We start from the raw sequence: 18348 nt of genomic DNA, 5'->3' as shown, positions 1-18348 counted from the left end.
CTACAGCCCAGAACCTAGGAATCTTGAAGACAATTGTATAAAAATGTAGCTTATGAGGGGTGACAATGTGATTGGGAAAGCCATATGGACCATACTCCCCTTGGTCTCGTTTATGGATGGATGAGTAGAAAAATGGAGGAAGAAAACAAAAAAAAGGAGAAAAAGGCACCCAGTGTTCTTTTTTACTTTAATTGTTCTTTATCACTCTAATTTTTATTCTTATTATTTTTGTGTGTGTGGTAATGAAAATGTCAAAAATTAATTTTGGTGATGAAAGCACAACTATATAATGGTACTGTAAACAACTGAATGTACAATTTGTTTTGTATGACTGCATGGTATGTGAATATACCTCAATAAATATGAATTAAAAAAAAAAAAAAGTGTGAATTTTGCTCTCTCCACAATTACCTGACAGTGGATTTTCTGTCAAGTGAAACTGATGAGGGCCAGGCTGAGATGCTGTGTTCATGCTGGATTTTTGCACACGGGGACAGCCCCCAGTGGCACGTGGGCCTGTTTCTGAAGAGTTTACTTTTGTCTTGGAGTGTGGGGAGGAAGAAAGAACATGAGGGCTGGGTGGTCAATAAAAGGAAAGGAGCTCTGGATTCAGCAAGGAGCCCAGAGAAGTACTGGGAAGAGCAATAAAGAATCTTTGTTTTAGGTTTACAGAAAAATCATGCATAAATTAGAGTTCCCATATACCACCCTATTATTGACACTTTGCATTATTGTGGTACAGTTGTTACAATTGATGAATGAACATTTTTGTAATTGTACTATTAACTATAGTCCATGGTTTACATGAGGGTTCCCTGTTTGTTTTGTACAGTCCTATGTTTTTTTAAATTTTTTATTCTAGTAATACATACAACCTAAAATTTCCCCTTTTAACCACATTCAAATATATAATTCAGTGGTGTTAATTCAGTTCACAATGTTGTGCTACCATCTTCAGGAAATCTTAAAAAAGCGAGGAAAGTGAGGCTCAGAGAGGGGATTTGCCTTCCCCAAAGTCAGAGCATGGCAGCAAAGAGCCCAAGACTCTGCTTCACAGTCCAATGGTCTTGTCACCATCTCGTGACACTATACTAATAGCTGTGCTCTTAACTAGGGACAAGCAGAGAACCAGGAGGTGTCGAACCATGTGCAGTGCCTATGAAGGCCAGGGCTCCCTGAAAGGAGGCAAGAGGATGGGCTGAAGGGTCTGAGTTACTTCACAGGCGCCCTTGGCCTTGGAGTTTGGAAAGTGGCAAAGGAGAGAAAGAAGGATGGGCCATGTTGAAAGCAGTGTCTGAGAATAGGCCTGGCAGCTGGAAAGAGCACGATACATGTAAGTGCCCATTGAGAGTGGAGTTTCAGGGAAGCTCACTGGGGAACTAAGTTGTGGGGTCACATGGTAAAAATATCATACTGTTTTATTTATTTATTTTTTGTTTTGTTTTGTTTTTTGTTGTTAGAAGGAGAAAAGTCCAGGAAGATACAAGCACTAAATATAACAGAGAAACAAATGCTATGGGAAAGAAGGGATGATGCCTTGTATACAAGGCAGATAAAGCTCAGCTACTTCCTCGGCCCTGAGAAAGACAAGCTAGACTGGTAAACAAGAACACTGTACTGGAAATCGAGGCACCTGGCTTCCGGCTGCCTCTGAACCAGGTTCCTGATGTTGGGGAAGTTCACTTTTGTAGACCTCAGTTTTCTCATCTGTAAGATGTAGGGGGCAGGAGGGGGGCTGTACCATATGTCTTCATGGTACCTCATTTCTCTAAAGATTTTTTTTTACACAGGCCAGATGGCTTCTTGGAAGAGACTTGGGAAGATGCCCTGAAACTGATAATGTAGAAAAAAGGAGAAAGGACACAAAGTTAGAGGGAGAAAAATCTAAGAAACTAGGATTACTAAAAAAAAAAAAATAAAGAATAAAAATGTATGCTATATAAACACTTAAAAAAAAATACGGAATCGCCATACTTGGAATTTTAAAAATAAGCTAAATAACCAAATGCTTATCCATGCCTCAAGTTGAAAGCTGGGCAAAATTACCTCTTTTTTTTTTTTTTTTTTTTTCATTTTTATTGAGATTGTTCAGATACCATACAATTATCCAAAGATCCAAAGTGTACAATCACTTGCCCCTGGGTACCCTCATACAGCTGTGCATCCATCACACTTAATTTTTGTTCAATTTTTAGAAACTTTTCATTACTCCAGACAAGAAATAAAGTGAAAGATGAAAAAAGAAAACTCTAATCCTCCACTATCCCTAACCAACCCCCCTCAATTGTTGACTCGTAGTATTGATATAGTACATTTATTACTGTTGAAAAAATGTTGAAATACTACTAACTGTAGTATATAGTTTGTAATAGGTATATAGTTCTTCCCTATATGCCCCTCTATTATTAACTTCTAATTGTATTGTCATACATTTGTTCTGGTTCATGGAAGTGACTTCTAGTATTTGTACAGTTGATCATGGACATTGCCCACCATAGGATTCAGTTTTATACATTCCCATCTTTTGACCTCCAAATTTCCTTCTGGTGACATATATGACTCTGAGCTTCCCCTTTCCACCTCATTCACACACCATTCAGCACTGTTAGTTATTCTCACATCTTGCTACCAACACCCTTGTTCATTTCCAAACATTTGAGTTCATCCTAATTCAACATTCTCCTCATATTAAGCAACCACTCCCCATTCTTAAGCCTCGTCCTATATCTTGGTACCTTATATTTCATGTCTATGAGTTTACATATTATAATTAGTTCCTAGCAGTGAGACCCTGTAATAATTGTCCTAATGTGTCTGGCTTATTTCACTCAGTATATTGCCCTCAAGGTTTTGTCATCAACCCATTTTTTTTTTAATATGGTTTTGTTCACTCACCATACATTCCATCCCAAGTAAATAATCGATTGTTTTCTGCATGGTCATACATTTATGTGTTCACCACCTTCACCACTATCTATATAAGAGCATCTACATTTCTTCCACAAGGCAGGAGGGAGAGTCAAAGAAGGTAGAGAGGCAAAAGAAAGGGGAAAAAAAAATGACAGCTAGGAAGCAGCAAAAGGAAAAATAACCTTAAATCAAAGTAGAATAAAGAATCAGACAATACCACCAATGTCAAGTGTCTAACATGCCTCCCCTATCCCCCCCTCTTTTCTGCATTCACCTTAGTATATCACCTTTGTTACATTAAAGGAAGCATAATACAATGATTCTATTAGTTAGTCTCTAGTTTATGCTGATTGCATCCCTCCCCCAATGCCTCCCCATTTTTAACACCTTGCAGGGTTGACATTTGCTTGTTCTCCCTCGTAAAAGAACATATTTGTACATTTTATCACAATTGTTGAATACTCTAGATTTCACCAAGTCACACAGTCCCAGTCGTTATCTTTCCTCCTTTCTTGTGGTGTCTCACATGCTCCCCACCTTCCTCTCTCAACCGTATTCATAGTTACCTTTGTTCAGTGTACTTACATTGTTGTGCTGCCATCTCCCAAAATTGTGTTCCAAACCACGCACTCCTGTCTTCTATCACCCTGTAGTGCTCCCTTTAGTATTTCCTGTAGGACAGGTGTCTTGTTCACAAAGTCTCTCATTGTCTGTTTGTCAGAAAATATTTTGAGATCTCCCTCATATTTGAAGGACAGCTTTGCTGGATATAGGACTCTTGGTTGGCAGTTTTTCTCTTTCAGTATCTTAAATATATCACACCACTTCCTTCTTGCCTCCATGGTTTCTGCTGAGAGATCCGCACATAGTCTTATTAAGCTTCCTTTGTATGTGATGGATTGCTTTTCTCTTGCTGCTTTCAGGATTCTCTCTTTGTCTTTGACATTTGATAATCTGATTATTAAGTGTCTTGGCGTAGGCCTATTCATATCTCTTCTGTTTGGAGTACGCTGCGCTTCTTGGATATGTAATTTTATGTCTTTCATAAGAGATGGGAAATTTTCATTAATCATTTCCTCTATTATTGCTTCTGCCCCCTTTCCCTTCTCTTCTTCTGGGACACCAATGATACGTACATTATTGTACTTTGTTTCATCCTTGAGTTCCCGGAGATGTTGCTCATATTTTTTCATTCTTTTCTCCATCTGCTCCTTTGCGTGTAGGCTTTCAGGTGTTTTGTTCTCCAGTTCCTGGGTGTTTTCTTCTGCCTCTTGAGATCTGCTGTTGTATGTTTCCATTGTGTCTTTCATCTCTTGTGTTGTGCCTTTCATTTCCATAGATTCTTCCAGTTGCTTTTTTGAACTTTTGATTTCTGCCGCATACATGTCCAGTGCTTCCTTTACAGCCTCTATCTCTTTTGCAATATCTTCTCTAAACTTTTTGAACTGATTTAGCATTAGTTGTTTAAATTCCTGTATCTCAGTTGAAGTGTACATTTGTTCCTTTGACTGGGCCATAACTTTGTTTTTCTTAGTGTAGGTTGTAATTTTCTGTTGTCTAGGCGTGGTTTCCTTGGTTATCCAAATCAGGTTTTCCCAGACCAGAACAGGCTCAGGTCCCAGAGGGAAGAAATATTCAGTATCTGGTTTCCCCGCGGGTGTGTCTTAGAAAATTGCTCCACCCTTTGATGCCTCGGGTCACTGTGCTTTTCTGCCCAGCAGGTGATGCCTATTAGCCTATAATTCTTGACTGGTGTGAGGAGGTATGGCCGTGTTCCCCCAGGCTCTGGGGTCTGGTTCTGAATGGAAAGGGCCCCACCCCTTTCCTCCTAGAGAAGACAGACCCGCCAGGTGGAGGTCATTAGCATTTCAATGGTCTTGCTCTCTGCTTGTGCTGTCTCCGCCCTTCCCAGAGTCACAGCCCTGGAAACTGAAAATGACTGGGGCTTTCTCCACTGAGCCAAAAAAGAAACAGATTGTCCCCTTCAGACCCAGTCCAAGGCGACCCTCCGGCTCTCCCAGGTCAGTTGTCGCCCAAAGCCTCTGTCTGTTTTTGGGGATGCATACCTGTAGTAAGCAGTTCACACTCGCTACTTAAAACCCCAGTTGGAGCTCTGCTGAGCTATATTCGCTTGCTGGGAGAGAGCTTGTCTCTGGCACCACGAGGCTTTGCAGCTCGGGCTATGGGGGAGGGGGTCTCACGACTTGGTTCCGCAGGTTTTACTTACAGATTTTATGCTGTGTTCTCGGGCATTCCTCCCAATTCAGGTTGGTGTATGATGAGTGGATGGTCTCGTTTGTCCCCCCGCAGTTATTCTGGATTATTTACTAGTTGTTTCTGGTTTTTTGTAGTTGTTCCAGGGGGACTACTTAGCTTCCACTCCTCTCTATGCCGCCATCTTGCCTCCAAAATGACCTCTTGACCCTTCCAAAATTCTATACTGATACAGAAATTTTACACTTTAAATATATTAGGGAACTTGCACTCCTTTATCTACTCAGAGCTTGAAAGGAAAAGATAAAGCAAGTGGAATGGTTTGGGCACAGGTCAGCTGGGCTTGTAAGAGACAAGGGATGCAGTGAGTGTGGTCCTTGAAAGGAGTGGTTCTCACACTTGCTCTTGTAATGAAGGGCATGCAGCCAAGTATTCCTTGATGGGTAAAGGATTTCACCCAATCATAAGAACAATTTCTCTGGTCGCAGATAGTATCTTATTATACATATGTGACAGAGTCATGATCTGTGAAACTACACTGAAATGGCTAGGCTCCCACAGCTTTTCTCCAACTATGTTTGCTTGCTACTTATTCATTCATATCCTCCATAACAGAATTTGATAGCAAACAAGCAGTAGCAGCCACCAAAAGTTTAAAAATAGTTTATGGGAGAAAATTTCTAATTAAGAAAGTTCTACTTATGACTTTTCTCTCAGTATGAAAAGGTCACTATGATATAATTTTTAAATAGCCCTACACTTCTGTCCCATTTGCTGGGCATGGTATGAGAGCTGCTGCTTAAGATAAGCCTCTTGGGAGCCAGGATGTGAGTTTAGATCATCTTGAAAAGATGACGGTTGGATTTTTTTAAATACAGTTTTATTGATAGATATTCACATACCACACAATCATCCATGGTGTACAATGAACTGTTCACAGTACCATCATATAGTTGTGCATTCATCACCCTAATCTATTTTTGAACATTTTCCTTATACCAGAATCAGAATAAGAATAAAAAACAAAAATAAAAACGAATACCCAAATCATCCCCCCATCCCACCCTATTTTTCATTTAGTTTTTGTCCTCGTTTATATACTCATCCATCCATACACTAGACAAAGGGAGTGTGATCCACACGGTTTTCACAATCACACTGTCACTCCTTGTAATCTACATTGCTATAGAGTAGTCTTCAATAGTCAAGGCTACTGGGTTGGAGTTTGGTAGTTTCAGGTATTTACTTCTAGCTATTCCAATACAATAAAACCTAAAAAGTGTTATCTATATAGTGCGTGTTCTAGTTAGCTAATGCTGCCGGTATGCAAAACACCAGAGATGGACTGGCTTCCACAAAAGGGGGTTTATTTGATTATACACTTAACAGTCTTAAGGCCATAAAGTGTCCAAGGTAACACATCAGCAATCGGGTACCTTCACTGGAGGATGGCCAATGGTGTCCAGAAAACCTCTGTTAGCTGGGAAGGCACGTGGCTGTCATCTGCTCCAAAGTTCTGGTTTCAAAATGGCTTTCTCCCAGGACGTTCCTCTCTAGGCTGCAGTTCCTCAAAAATGTCACTCTCAGTTGCTCTTGAGGCATTTGTCCTCTCTTAGCTTCTCTGGAGCAAAAGTCTGCTTTCAACAGCCATCTTCAAACTGTCTCTCATCTGCTGCTACTCTCTCAGCTTCTGTGCATTCTTCAAAGTGTCCCTCTTGGTTGTAGCTCCTCTTCAAAATGTCACTCTCAGCTGTACTGAGTTCCTTCTGTTTGTCAGCTCATTTATATGGCTCCAGTAATTTAATTCAGACCCACCCTGAATGGGTCGGCCAACAACTCCATGGAAATTATCCAATCAGAGTCATCACCCACAGTTGGGTGGGGCACATCTCCACAGAAACACTCGAAGAATTACAATCTAATTAACACTGATAGGTCTGCCCACACAAGATTACGTCAAACATAATGGCATTTGGGGGGACATAATACATTCAAACCAGCTGAATCTCTGACCAATGGTGTCCAGAAAACCTCTGTTAGCTGGGAAGGCACGTGGCTGTCATCTGCTCCAAAGTTCTGGTTTCAAAATGGCTTTCTCCCAGGACGTTCCTCTCTAGGCTGCAGTTCCTCAAAAATGTCACTCTCAGTTGCTCTTGAGGCATTTGTCCTCTCTTAGTTTCTCTGAACTCTCAACTCCATCTGAAATCTCTCAGCCACTGAAGCTCTATTTCGTTTCATTTTGCATCCCCCTTTTGGTCAAGAAGATGTTCTCAATCCCATGATGCCGGGTCCAGATTCATCCCTGGGAGTCATAGCTTGTGTTGCCAGGGAGATTTACACCCCTGGGAGTCAGGTCCCACATGGGGAGGGGGGCAGGTGGCTTAGTTAGAGAGAGAGGGCCACATCTGAGCAATAAAGAAGCACTCAGGGGGAGAATCTTAGGAACAATCATAAGCAGGTTTAGCCTCTCCTTTGCAGTAACAAGCTTCATAGGGGCAAGCCCCAAGACAGAGGGCTCAGCATGTCAAGACGTCAGTCCCCAGTGTTTGCGAGAACAGCAGCAACAAACCAGGTGAGGAAGTCCAACACCTCCACATCCTTCTCCAGCTCCTCAGGGCGGCCTGAATATATATTTTTATTCTCTGCCGAAATTACTTTGGGATGTGTTGCTATTTCACTCTAATGAAGGTTGGATTTTAACTCTCCTCTCCAGGCCGGATTGATACACGCTCTTTACTACTATTTAGACTTGTCCCCAGATCACAGCTCCTTCCTGCCTCAGCAGTCTTGTGTAAAGGAATCCTTTCTGTAGTATAAACAGATGAATTTTTCTGACCTCCATATATCTGTGGACTTTCCTGTTTGTCCTTCACCTCCTGGTGTCTCATTTGTGGGACACATAATTGGGTGGGCTCATGGATAACATACCCTAACAAGAAAGGCAGAATAGGCTAATGGTTAAGGGGACAAACCCTTGGAGTCAGCCTTCAGAATCATGGTTCTACCATTTATTATCTCAGATAAAAATTTTTATGGGTGGTGGTGGGGTTCCACCAGCATAAGCTCACTGTACTTCTAGAGATGGCCAACTAGGGATACCTCCTCTCCCACTGAAACCCCATCCTTGGTCCCTGTGGTGGAGCCTCACTACCCAGCTTAGGGATGAAGCATGTGACACAGGTCCTAGAACAGCTGAGCCCTGCATCCCTTTGGCCACAGTTCAGGGATGGGCAAAGGACCCAATGAGAAACAATGAAACTTTGGCTGGAGACTCAACTCTTTCCCCAGGAAGCTGAACCTGGAGGCATGTAGAGCTAGCCTGCCACAACCATCTTGCAACCACAAAGGGAACAGAGCCAACAAGTGTTAGAGTGAGAAATGGGGAGAGAAAAAACATGTGCCCTGGATCATGCTTTACCTGAAACTTGTGAAACTTGTATATCCTTTCATTTGGCAATAGACGAAAACAATAAACTTTGCTTAAAGCAATCTCTGCCACTTTCAAACAAGAGTCTTTACTGACACACTCTGAAACCTTGGGCAAATGACTTCATCTCTCTTAGATTTAGTTTTATTTAAAAGTAGAGATTATACCTCCTATCTTGTAGGATTATTATGAATGGTTGAAGCAATGATATATGTAAAGTATTCAGCACAAATACTGGTGCTTCAGTGCTTAATACATTTTAGTTATTAGATGATGATGATGATTATTATTATTATGTACTATTATGAAAAGACATTGGGTAATCTGGAAAATGAACATTTTATGGTATTTTCCTCATGAGCATCAAAGCAAATGATAACAATAAAGATTTAGAAGGTTTTACAGCAATTATTCTGGCAATACAATTTAGTTATTTTGAGAGTATTCACAATGCCTAATTAAATAAATAGCATATTTTATCTTTTCTGTTTTTAAATGTTATAGATGATATTGCTCACTCTTACCTGGAAATTTCACCGCTTGACAATAGATGACAAGGTCAGAAAGCTCTGGTGCAATCTGTCTGCTTTCCTTTTTATTCTGAGGAAGATAAAATTCTTCTCCCAGTTCCATGTCATAGACCTATCAAGAGGAAAATGAAATTGTTTTACACAGAAGGTATATGCTATCCTCCTCTGAATTCCCAGGGCTCTTTATCTGCACCTCTCTCTTGTCATCAGTATGACTTACCTTGCTCTATACTTATCCAAATACATGTCTTAACACTTTCATTAGAAAAGCCCTCTGAGCACAAGGGATGAGTTTAATTCATCCTGGCATCTTCCTTCAGTGCACAGTCTAGTGTCTTAACCGTGAAACAGTTAATGCATATTTGTTGAATGAAAAGATGATTATGTATCATCTGTGGCTCAAATTCTTTACTTATTTTATTATTCTGTTCTTCGACAATGTCAGTGCAACTATATCAATAGATTTGCTCAGCATCTAATACAGTGAGGCAGGCACTTGAAAGTATGGTCTGAGAATCTCATTTATCTTTCTATCCTGTGTCATTGCACAGTTAAATCTTCACAATCAAACCCCGTCTATCTTTTTGATCACCCCAAACTCATTTAAAGCTTCTTGCAATTCCTTGAACATACCAGGATGTCTCTTGCTTCCTTGTCTTCACGAACCTGTTCTCTTGGCCTGAGTGCCCCGTTTTTGTCTGCTTGGTCAAATTTTCCTTCTCAACATCATCTTCCCTGAGGGCCTGTCCTTGAAACTCTGATAACACCATGTAATCACCACTCTTTGTATTATCTACAAGCACTGCTTACACGCTTGTCTCCATCACTAAACTACTTCCAGTGGCACCTCAGTGCCTGCCACACAGCAGACCCTCAGCAGGTACTGGTTGAACGAACCAATTACTAACTAACCTTCTACTAATGGCAGGTGGGTGTCCCATAGCCTCACCATGTGGGTTTTGGCATCTGAGGGAAAGTTAGGGGAAAGGTGAAGGGAAGGGATAGGTAGGGACTGGAAACCCACCTGAAACGGACAAGAGTACCATGGGCCAAGTATATTATAACAGAAACCTTTCACCCACCTTTCCTTTGTTGCAAGCAGAGTTATCTGCCTTCTTTATCCTCTTGGGGATTTCTTCATTGTACTCAAACTGAAGCTTTTCATTGCATGACTTATTTTCAGGTCTGTCTTCCAGAATATTGTCTGAAAATGAGTTGGTAGGTTTCAGAGAACAAGAACCCAATGCCTTACTTAATGGCTACATCTATATCATTTCAAAGCTATCCACATAATTGTGCCTTTCTGCATGACTGCGGCTCTGGCTATATGTTATCAAAATGATGGCTTGAACAATTATTTTTAAAATTGGGTTAGTGTGTCTTATATTTTATTAAATTTACCAGTAGTTTGTTTTCAGAATCTGAATGAAAATGCTCATTTTCATACAGATGACTGTAACTGTGCAAACATGGAGGATATCCTGGGTCAAGAAGCTGACAGTACATAAGTCTGGGAAGGATTTAGTGGTTGAAGCATTTCTATATGGTACATACATGAATTAATCACTCTTACTTTAAAATGAAGCCATTAGCTTCTTTTACCTCCAGAAATGTCAAAATCAGGGGTAAAAAGAGTTATCTGCAACATAGAGTTTTCATAATTATAAATAATTGGAAAGTAAAGTTTTCATGATTATTTCTGAATCTACTAAGTGATAATCTTCAGGATAAGAATTTAAAATATGTCTAAATATATCCAAAATATGACAGGTAATCTACACTTTGCTCTTTTTTGGCATTTCTATTCAAAGTGACTCTAACGATGTTAAAGGTATATAATAGTTATACTCATTTAAAGTGGAAAGACAAGAAAGCTAAATTTTCACTCAAAATTTACTATCTCATCAGATCACATATGCTTAGACCAAAATATCCTTATACCGAATCAGGGCCATGCAGGCTGCTGGGAAGTAAATGAGATAAATCATTTCGTTGTATTTCTAGTCATATAAGTGTCACAACTTCATGCTAACCAGTCCTAGGAAACTGGAAATGGAATGCTGACATCCATGCAGTTAGAATGCTCAGTTCAAATGGTGTTTACCTTCCTGACTGTTAGGAGCAGGAGAAGCAGTAAGGACATCTGCTACAGAAAAACAGAATCAGAAAGGGGATAAAAGTAAGGAAAATTAAGACAAAAAGCCAGATAGTTAAATTAAGGTATGAAGCAAAGCATAAATAACAACAGCTTAGATTACAAGATACATGAAATACAAAATATTCTATCATTTAATATTTTGATCATTAGGGGATGGGAGAGCTAGCAATAAGAAAGGTGCAAACATGGTTAATGTTGATCATGCTGCTGGCTGCCACATTCATATCACATATTTTCAGTTACTGACTGTCATGATACTCCAATTATATTTATTTCAAATGGATAGAAATTGATTAACTTGTTAGAATCATACCATCATATGACATTATTGTGTATATTAAGTTGTAAATTCAAATTTGTGCTCTGGTGCATATTCAAACTGCTCAAGGCAAACAGCAAGGATGTGGAGAAAGAAATGAATCTCTGAGTTTTTAATGAAATTCAATTAAGTAAATATTCATTAAGAACATATTATTCTGTATAAAAATGTAGCTTATGAGGGGTGACAAGGGGATTGGGAAAGCCATAAGGACCACACTCCACTTCGTCTAGTTTATGGATGGATGAGTAGAAAAATAGGGGAAGGAAAGAAACAGACAAAGGTACCCAGTGTTCTTTTTTACTTCAATTGCTCTTTTTCACTCTAATTATTATTCTTCTTATTCTTGTGTGTGTGCTAATGAAGGTGTCAGGGATTGATTTGGGTGATGAATGTACAACTATGTAATGGTACTGTGAACAATCGAAAGTACGATTTGTTTTGTATGACTGCATGGTATATGAATATATCTCAATAAAATGAAGATTAAAAAAAAAAAAAAAAAAAAGAACATATTATTCAAAAGGCAGAGTAGCAGTTCCAGAAATACATAAGCCTCATTTGCAACTTCCTCAGGGTCTTCTTGAAATAACTTTGTGGTTAGGAATCATCTCATTTTTATAGCCAAAAGAGACATTAGACTAATTCCCTTATTTTACAGACATGAAAACTGAGGACTAGAGCTATCACAGAACAAATTGGACCACCTGGATTCTAGAGATGGGTTCATAATCTGGGATGCTTGTGAGGGCCTCAGGAGGCCTGTGAAGCTCCTACAACTGTGGGCAGAATTTTGAGAGCCCATTTATTTCTCTGAGGAGACTGGTCACAGCTTCCCTCCGATTCTCAAAGGGACCCAACATTCTTAGATTTTTAGAAAACTTTGAGGTCTCCCTGAGAAGCTGGAAATGGTCCCACACACAGCAAGCAGACTGATAGTTTCTTCTTATCCCAGGTGGAGAAGGTGAAGAAGGTAAAGAAAAGCACAGAGATGAGTGAGGTACCACAAACCACAATCAAAAGTGTAAGTTTCATGGGTTATTTAACAGTAGCACAAGGAAGCCTTAATAGGACAAGCTTAAACAAGTCACAGCATAACAACAAGGCTTGTTTGGGAATCAGAAACTCAGAGGAAACTCCTAGTGAAATGGAAAATAACCACGTGTTGGACTCAAGTGGTCACAGATCCCAGATGGTGCTACAAGAGGGGAGAATATCAGCAAACACTCAGCAGAATCTTTTTGTTACACACCTGAGGAACCTATGGCCTAGAGTGGTTAAAGGACATTGCCCAAAGTCTCCTAGTCCGCTGGAGCAGAGTCTGGTGGTCTACCCCACCCCGTCACAAGCAGGGTTTATAAAGCATGCAATTATCTTAGAAATTCAGTAGCTAGGGTTTACATTTTTCTTCCCCAACTGCAAGGAAATCAAAGATCCCTTCCCAACCTGTTAAATTTATTTGCAAATATCAAACACACCTATAAAAACAATAATAGTAATAATAATAATAAAAGCCTTATCCTTTCCAGTTCTCAAAATCACAGAAAAAGCACAAGAGTCATTTCTGATAGAGACTGAGTTTATCTTCCAGTGGACTAGCTTTTTGTAGGGGCAAATGGCATCTGAATTAGTTGATATTCTTAAGTATGGATTTCATTTCCCATCTGAAAAATTTTGTTTCTCTCAGAGTGATGTCACTATGACTGTGTATAAATCCATAGGGAAGAATATGTGAATATAAAAATATCCACATTCCCACAACTTTTCAGGAATAGACTGCAAAGAACTTATCTTTGATCCTTTAAAATTTCTCCCTCTTTCTACCTCTCCATTAGAGGATTATGCCCCTTGACTTGTCTCATGGGGTTTCAGGTGGAGTAATTTGGCTTTTAGTTGCCAGCCTGAAGCAATTAATTATTACTAAGGATATTGTCTAGTATTATATTTGTGGGGCAGAAAGACAGGACTGGGAATTCTGGCCACGATGGAGGCTCACAGAACCGAAACGTGACTAAGAGACAGCCCTGGAGTGTGAGAAACAGATATTTGGAGTTGGGAGTCCAGGTTGTCTTAAGGTCAATGGTGAAAGGTTGCTGGCCTGGGCACGTCTTCATATTAACAATACTATTATTCTACATACAAACGATACATATACAATGCTTATGTAAATAGGACCTTGACATTTTCTCATTACTACATTATTGTCTTTCAGAAGTCGCCAAAATGAAACTATCATCAGCAATGATGCCTGAGAAAACATTTTATTGCAGTCTCCAGCATCTGACACTAATCTAGTGCAAACAAAACCCACTTGAAACCCAATTCTCATGTAACCTAATTCTCACTTGTTATCTGTAGTTAATATGACTCATGTGACTTTGTACTGCCCCCTTAGCCATCTTCCATGTTTTGTCCCTTTGGTGGAGCCAGAGGGAATGTCTAGTAATGTGAGAATCAGGAGGGAGGGAAGGGAAAGGATGCTTCTTTCCCACACTCCTAGAAAGCTCCAGAGAAAGTGGTGCAAGGGAGGAGCAGAGAAACGTGGTGCTGCCCCCTGCAGGTGGCACAGGAGAGAAAAGATAATCAGCCAGTCTGCCAGTCCTGCCAGAGGATCAGCCACGCCAGAAACGGTAAGGGTGAAAATAGGGTGTGTCTGCTCTAATTCTGCACCTTCCTCTAGAAACTCACCTTAGGAATGACCCTGTGTTGCTGTGTCCCACACCCTCCTCATCTTTCCTTGAATCCCTTTCTTTGCTTAGGCCTCACTAAATGACTAGATTCAGAAACTCTTGGACAAGCATTTCAGCAATCTATATTGTTCGTCAATGAAGCTCCAGACTTATTTATGGAAAAAAAATATAGAAAATCATCCAGGCATTTCACCTTGCACAGAACAGGATTCTATTTTTCTTACCATCAGAGAGGGATTCATAGTCATAATCATATTCATCCTCTTCATCTTCCTCTTCCTCGTTATTAGCAGCTGGGGGGTTGGCAGTCCCACCATTATAAGCCTGAGCTTGCATGGATGCTAACTGATGAGCCTATAAGATAGCAATGATTACAGACCGCAGATGCTAAACTCCTGAACTTTCATTTATAACCTTCAAAACTACCACCTAATGCTTACCACAGTCATTAAAAGTGATTTAACCTATTTTGACTCATTTGAGTGAGGGAAAAAAAAAATCTAGACTCACTTGAAATGTAATGGCAACACCTGGACCAAGGTCAGCATTCCTACAGGAGGACTCCCAGAGTTTTTAAAAACAATCATGAGGAACCTGCGTGCACTGCCCCACCACCCCAGTTCCCTGGGGCAAGCCCTCCAAGAGAAACCTCCCATGCTTTGGGAAATCGGCATCAATCCCAAATGACTGAAGAAGTGAATCAGCCCATTAATTTTGGAAAAGTAAGTCTCTGCTAGGGAAACATTTTTTTTTCCTTCTTAAAATAATATCTAAAGGCCTCTGACCTTGAGAAAATGTTAGAATCCCTACAGACGAAGAGACCAAAAGAATAGTTGTTGGTTTAAATAAAGTTTTTTCAACAGACTTTATCTGAGCCATAAATCAGATTAACAAAATGGGCCAGAGACTTTGGGAAAATTGATGTGTGCTGCCAGGGAGGTCATGTGCTCCATGTTCTATTGGAATTACTGTGAGGTGATATCATAAGACGCAAGAATCAAAAGAAGTCTGAATCTGTGATTTATTTACTTCTGGAAACCAAGTGTGAGGAAATGATCTGAAATATAGAAGAAGTTACTTGTATGAATTAAAAACAGGAAACAACCTAAAAGTCCAACAATAAAGGAATGGGGTCAGTAAGTTATGGTATTTCCACTTGAGAGAATGAGACATGAAAAAATACTCGTCATACATATTTATTGAACAAAGGATATAGAATTGTGTGTATATACATACACACAATTCTGTATCCTTTGTTTTATATATATGGTTGAAATTATATAAAATAACATGCATAAAAAGATTAGATATAAATACAGCAGAGGTTCTTGATCTTCTTTGTGTATCATAGTCCCCTTTGGCAGTCTGGTAAGGCAAGATCCCTTCTCAGAATGATGTTTTAAGTGCATAAAATAAAACACATAATATTAAAAGGAAACAATGTTGAATACAGTTATCAAATATCTTTTTAAATTATGATATAGGATTATATGTTTATCAACACAGTAAAGATATATAGTAAAGGATATTTATGGTAGTTCTAGTAACTTTTTTGCAATAGTGATGAGCTTAAATAATTCTTGGAGATATTAGCAACAACTGTCATATGATATGAAAAATCTGTGATTTCTATTAGAGCCAAAGACACAGGTACTGCCAACATTACTGTGGTTTGTTTTCTACATTTATAATTGGAGGATATGCTAAAATTCAGTGAAAGGTTTGTGAATATAAAGATGTAATTTTTTTCATGGACTCCTGAATTCTATCTGTGGACCTGAGTTAAGAACCCCTGTAATGCAGGCTATGTTTGGCCTTGGAATTATATATGTTTTAAAGTATTTCTCTATTCTCTAAATTTTCTGGAATGCTGTTATATTGCCTTTATAATAAAAATGTATACATAAGAAAAATGTAATTTAGGCTGTGTCTATATCCAGATAAAATATTTTATAATGCAGACCATTCCAGATAATCAGGCATTGTCTGGGCTAGGATTTCTCAAGGTGAGCTTATGGAACTCTAGTTCTATGGGCTGTTAATAGCTGCTGTGTAAAAACCAACAATTATAATAAAAATAAGATGCAATAAAGTTTGGAAATAGCATTTTAAACAAACTGAAAAATATGTCTTCTACTGGGTTTCTTATAACCTTCATTTAATATGCTAAAGGACAGCATGATTCTTTAAAGACCTCCAGAGCAGCACTTCCCATGCTTATTTAACCAATAAAATGTTTTGTTTTGTTTTTTCCTTGTCTCAGAGTTTCTCATAGGATTAGTGTTCTTCAAAACTTTGGGAAATATGGTGTAGGCTCAAGTGAGCCAGAAAAACAAATCTATTGTCAGGGATAGGAGAAGGGCCTTGACTCAGTGAGCATTCAAGATAGAACCAAGTGCTGGGAATGATGATACCAACAGCCTAGCAGACACTGGAAGGAAAGTGCAAGAACTGTATGACAGGAATGACGCCATTCAAAGAATGATGGACTAGCAGTATCAGAAAGTTGAGTGCCAAGGTCCCTTAGATGCTCAAATGTGTCCCCAAGTCCAGGAAGCCTTTTCCATCAGGCCGGCATGGGAGAGGCGGCCAAATGGACGGCCAAGAGCTGATACCCTTGCTCTTTGAGGATGACTACAAAACATTTGCCAATATCCCATTTATTCTGAGACAGAAAATAGGACCCCAACCCTTGATAAAAAGTAACTCAGATATAGCCCAGTGGGTTAGGGCTAGGGGTCAGATGAAAAGACTGGCTTGGATGGGCCTTTGCAGGAGCCATATCTTAATTCTTCTCTGTCCCCCCAGTCCCTAAGCATGGTACTCATCATTTGGTAAGAACTGTCTGAGTCTAGCATGTTGGGATTCAGGAACTATGGTCAGAATTCTGGAGAATTCTGATGGGGTGAAGCTTCCAGACCTCAGTAAGAGCCTTAGCACAAGCCTGAGGCAGATGGAAGGCTTCAGAAACCCCACTCTGAGGAATCCATCCTTGTGGATGGTGAGCCCTATGGAAATGATCCAGGAAATTAGGGGTGGGGTCTGAGCACACAGCTTCTGATGAAGTCAGAATGTCATCTAGACCCATGACCTGCCAGAAAACTGAAAGGCCTTGCAGATATGATTGTGAAATCATCGAAGGTACTTCCTGGGAAATTATAGCGGGTTGGAAGTGGTCTTAGAAAACAGGATATGGCATTATATTGTCCCATTTTTCCAAACTGAGGAAAAGGTAAATTGTCAAAGTTATACCATGGGGAGTATTAAGTTGATACTTGATGAAATTTCAGATTGTGTTATTAGTTTGTTGGTTTGTGAGAAATCAGAAAAAAAAGAGGTGATTACCAAGAATTAGCATGAGTTTTCTAAGAACATATCTCACAGTAACCTCCTTAGCCTTTTTGGATAAGGTAACTGATTATGGGTGAAATAACAGATAAGTAGTGTTTCTCAAACTTCCAGATTACTAAAAATTATTTTTTTTAAATAGATTACCAGGCCTTTCTTCTGGATATTCTGATTTAGCTGGTTATGTTTCTGTGTTTTTTTAAGTGTCCAGGTGATATTTTTCAGTATATTCTGCCTTCCATGTCATCTTTGAAAAAAGCCTTTCCTTTTCAAAGACCCAAATCAAAATCCTAGTTCTGCCACTATGAGCTGGGTGGCTTTAAGCAAGTCACATAAATGGCCAGACTTCAGTTTCCTGTTCTGTAAATAAAGAAGTTGAAGTCAACTCTGGAGAAAGGTCGACTGTACCAGGCTGGGGACATAATCACCTAATCTGGAGGGAAGTTCTTTAAGAAGGGCCACATGGTTCTACACTTGACTGTCTGGCTCAAGGAAAACTTGGGATAAAGACACAGTCTAAAAAATTGTTAAGAAACACATTGGATGACAGAAAAAATCCACAAAGAACCTTGTAGGCTGCAATAACGTCCCAAAACTAAGAAGAACAAATTTAGCAGAGATCAATGCGAGGATCCTGTACACTAAAGGTTAAAATTAATTGCAAACCTGGGAAGGTGGGGAGAACAGACATAAGAACAATCCATTTGAAAATATTTGGAGTCTTTTTGTTTTCCACAAACTCATCATGAGCC

The 18348-nt window shown here is 39.5% G+C and overlaps 1 protein-coding gene across 7 annotated transcripts in view; it reads right to left on the bottom strand.

Moving 5' to 3' along the window:
* PLCE1 (phospholipase C epsilon 1) overlaps positions 1-18348 on the bottom strand; it is a 331768-nt gene that overhangs the window by 31539 nt on the left and 281881 nt on the right. For all 7 annotated transcript variants that reach the window (XM_037803858.1, XM_037803856.1, XM_037803855.1 and 4 more), the window contains 3 exons: positions 14473-14602; positions 10164-10285; positions 9076-9193 (listed from right to left, as the gene is read on the bottom strand). In XM_037803858.1, the coding sequence (XP_037659786.1) occupies positions 9076-9193; positions 10164-10285; positions 14473-14602 (370 nt within the window). The remainder of the gene's footprint in view (positions 1-9075; positions 9194-10163; positions 10286-14472; positions 14603-18348) is intronic.

This window comes from Choloepus didactylus, chromosome 15 (genome assembly GCF_015220235.1).
Source record: "Choloepus didactylus isolate mChoDid1 chromosome 15, mChoDid1.pri, whole genome shotgun sequence".
Taxonomy (NCBI): domain Eukaryota; kingdom Metazoa; phylum Chordata; class Mammalia; order Pilosa; family Megalonychidae; genus Choloepus; species Choloepus didactylus.
The sequence above is the reverse complement of the archived record's forward strand: the minus strand, read 5'-3'. Positions and strand labels throughout refer to the sequence as shown.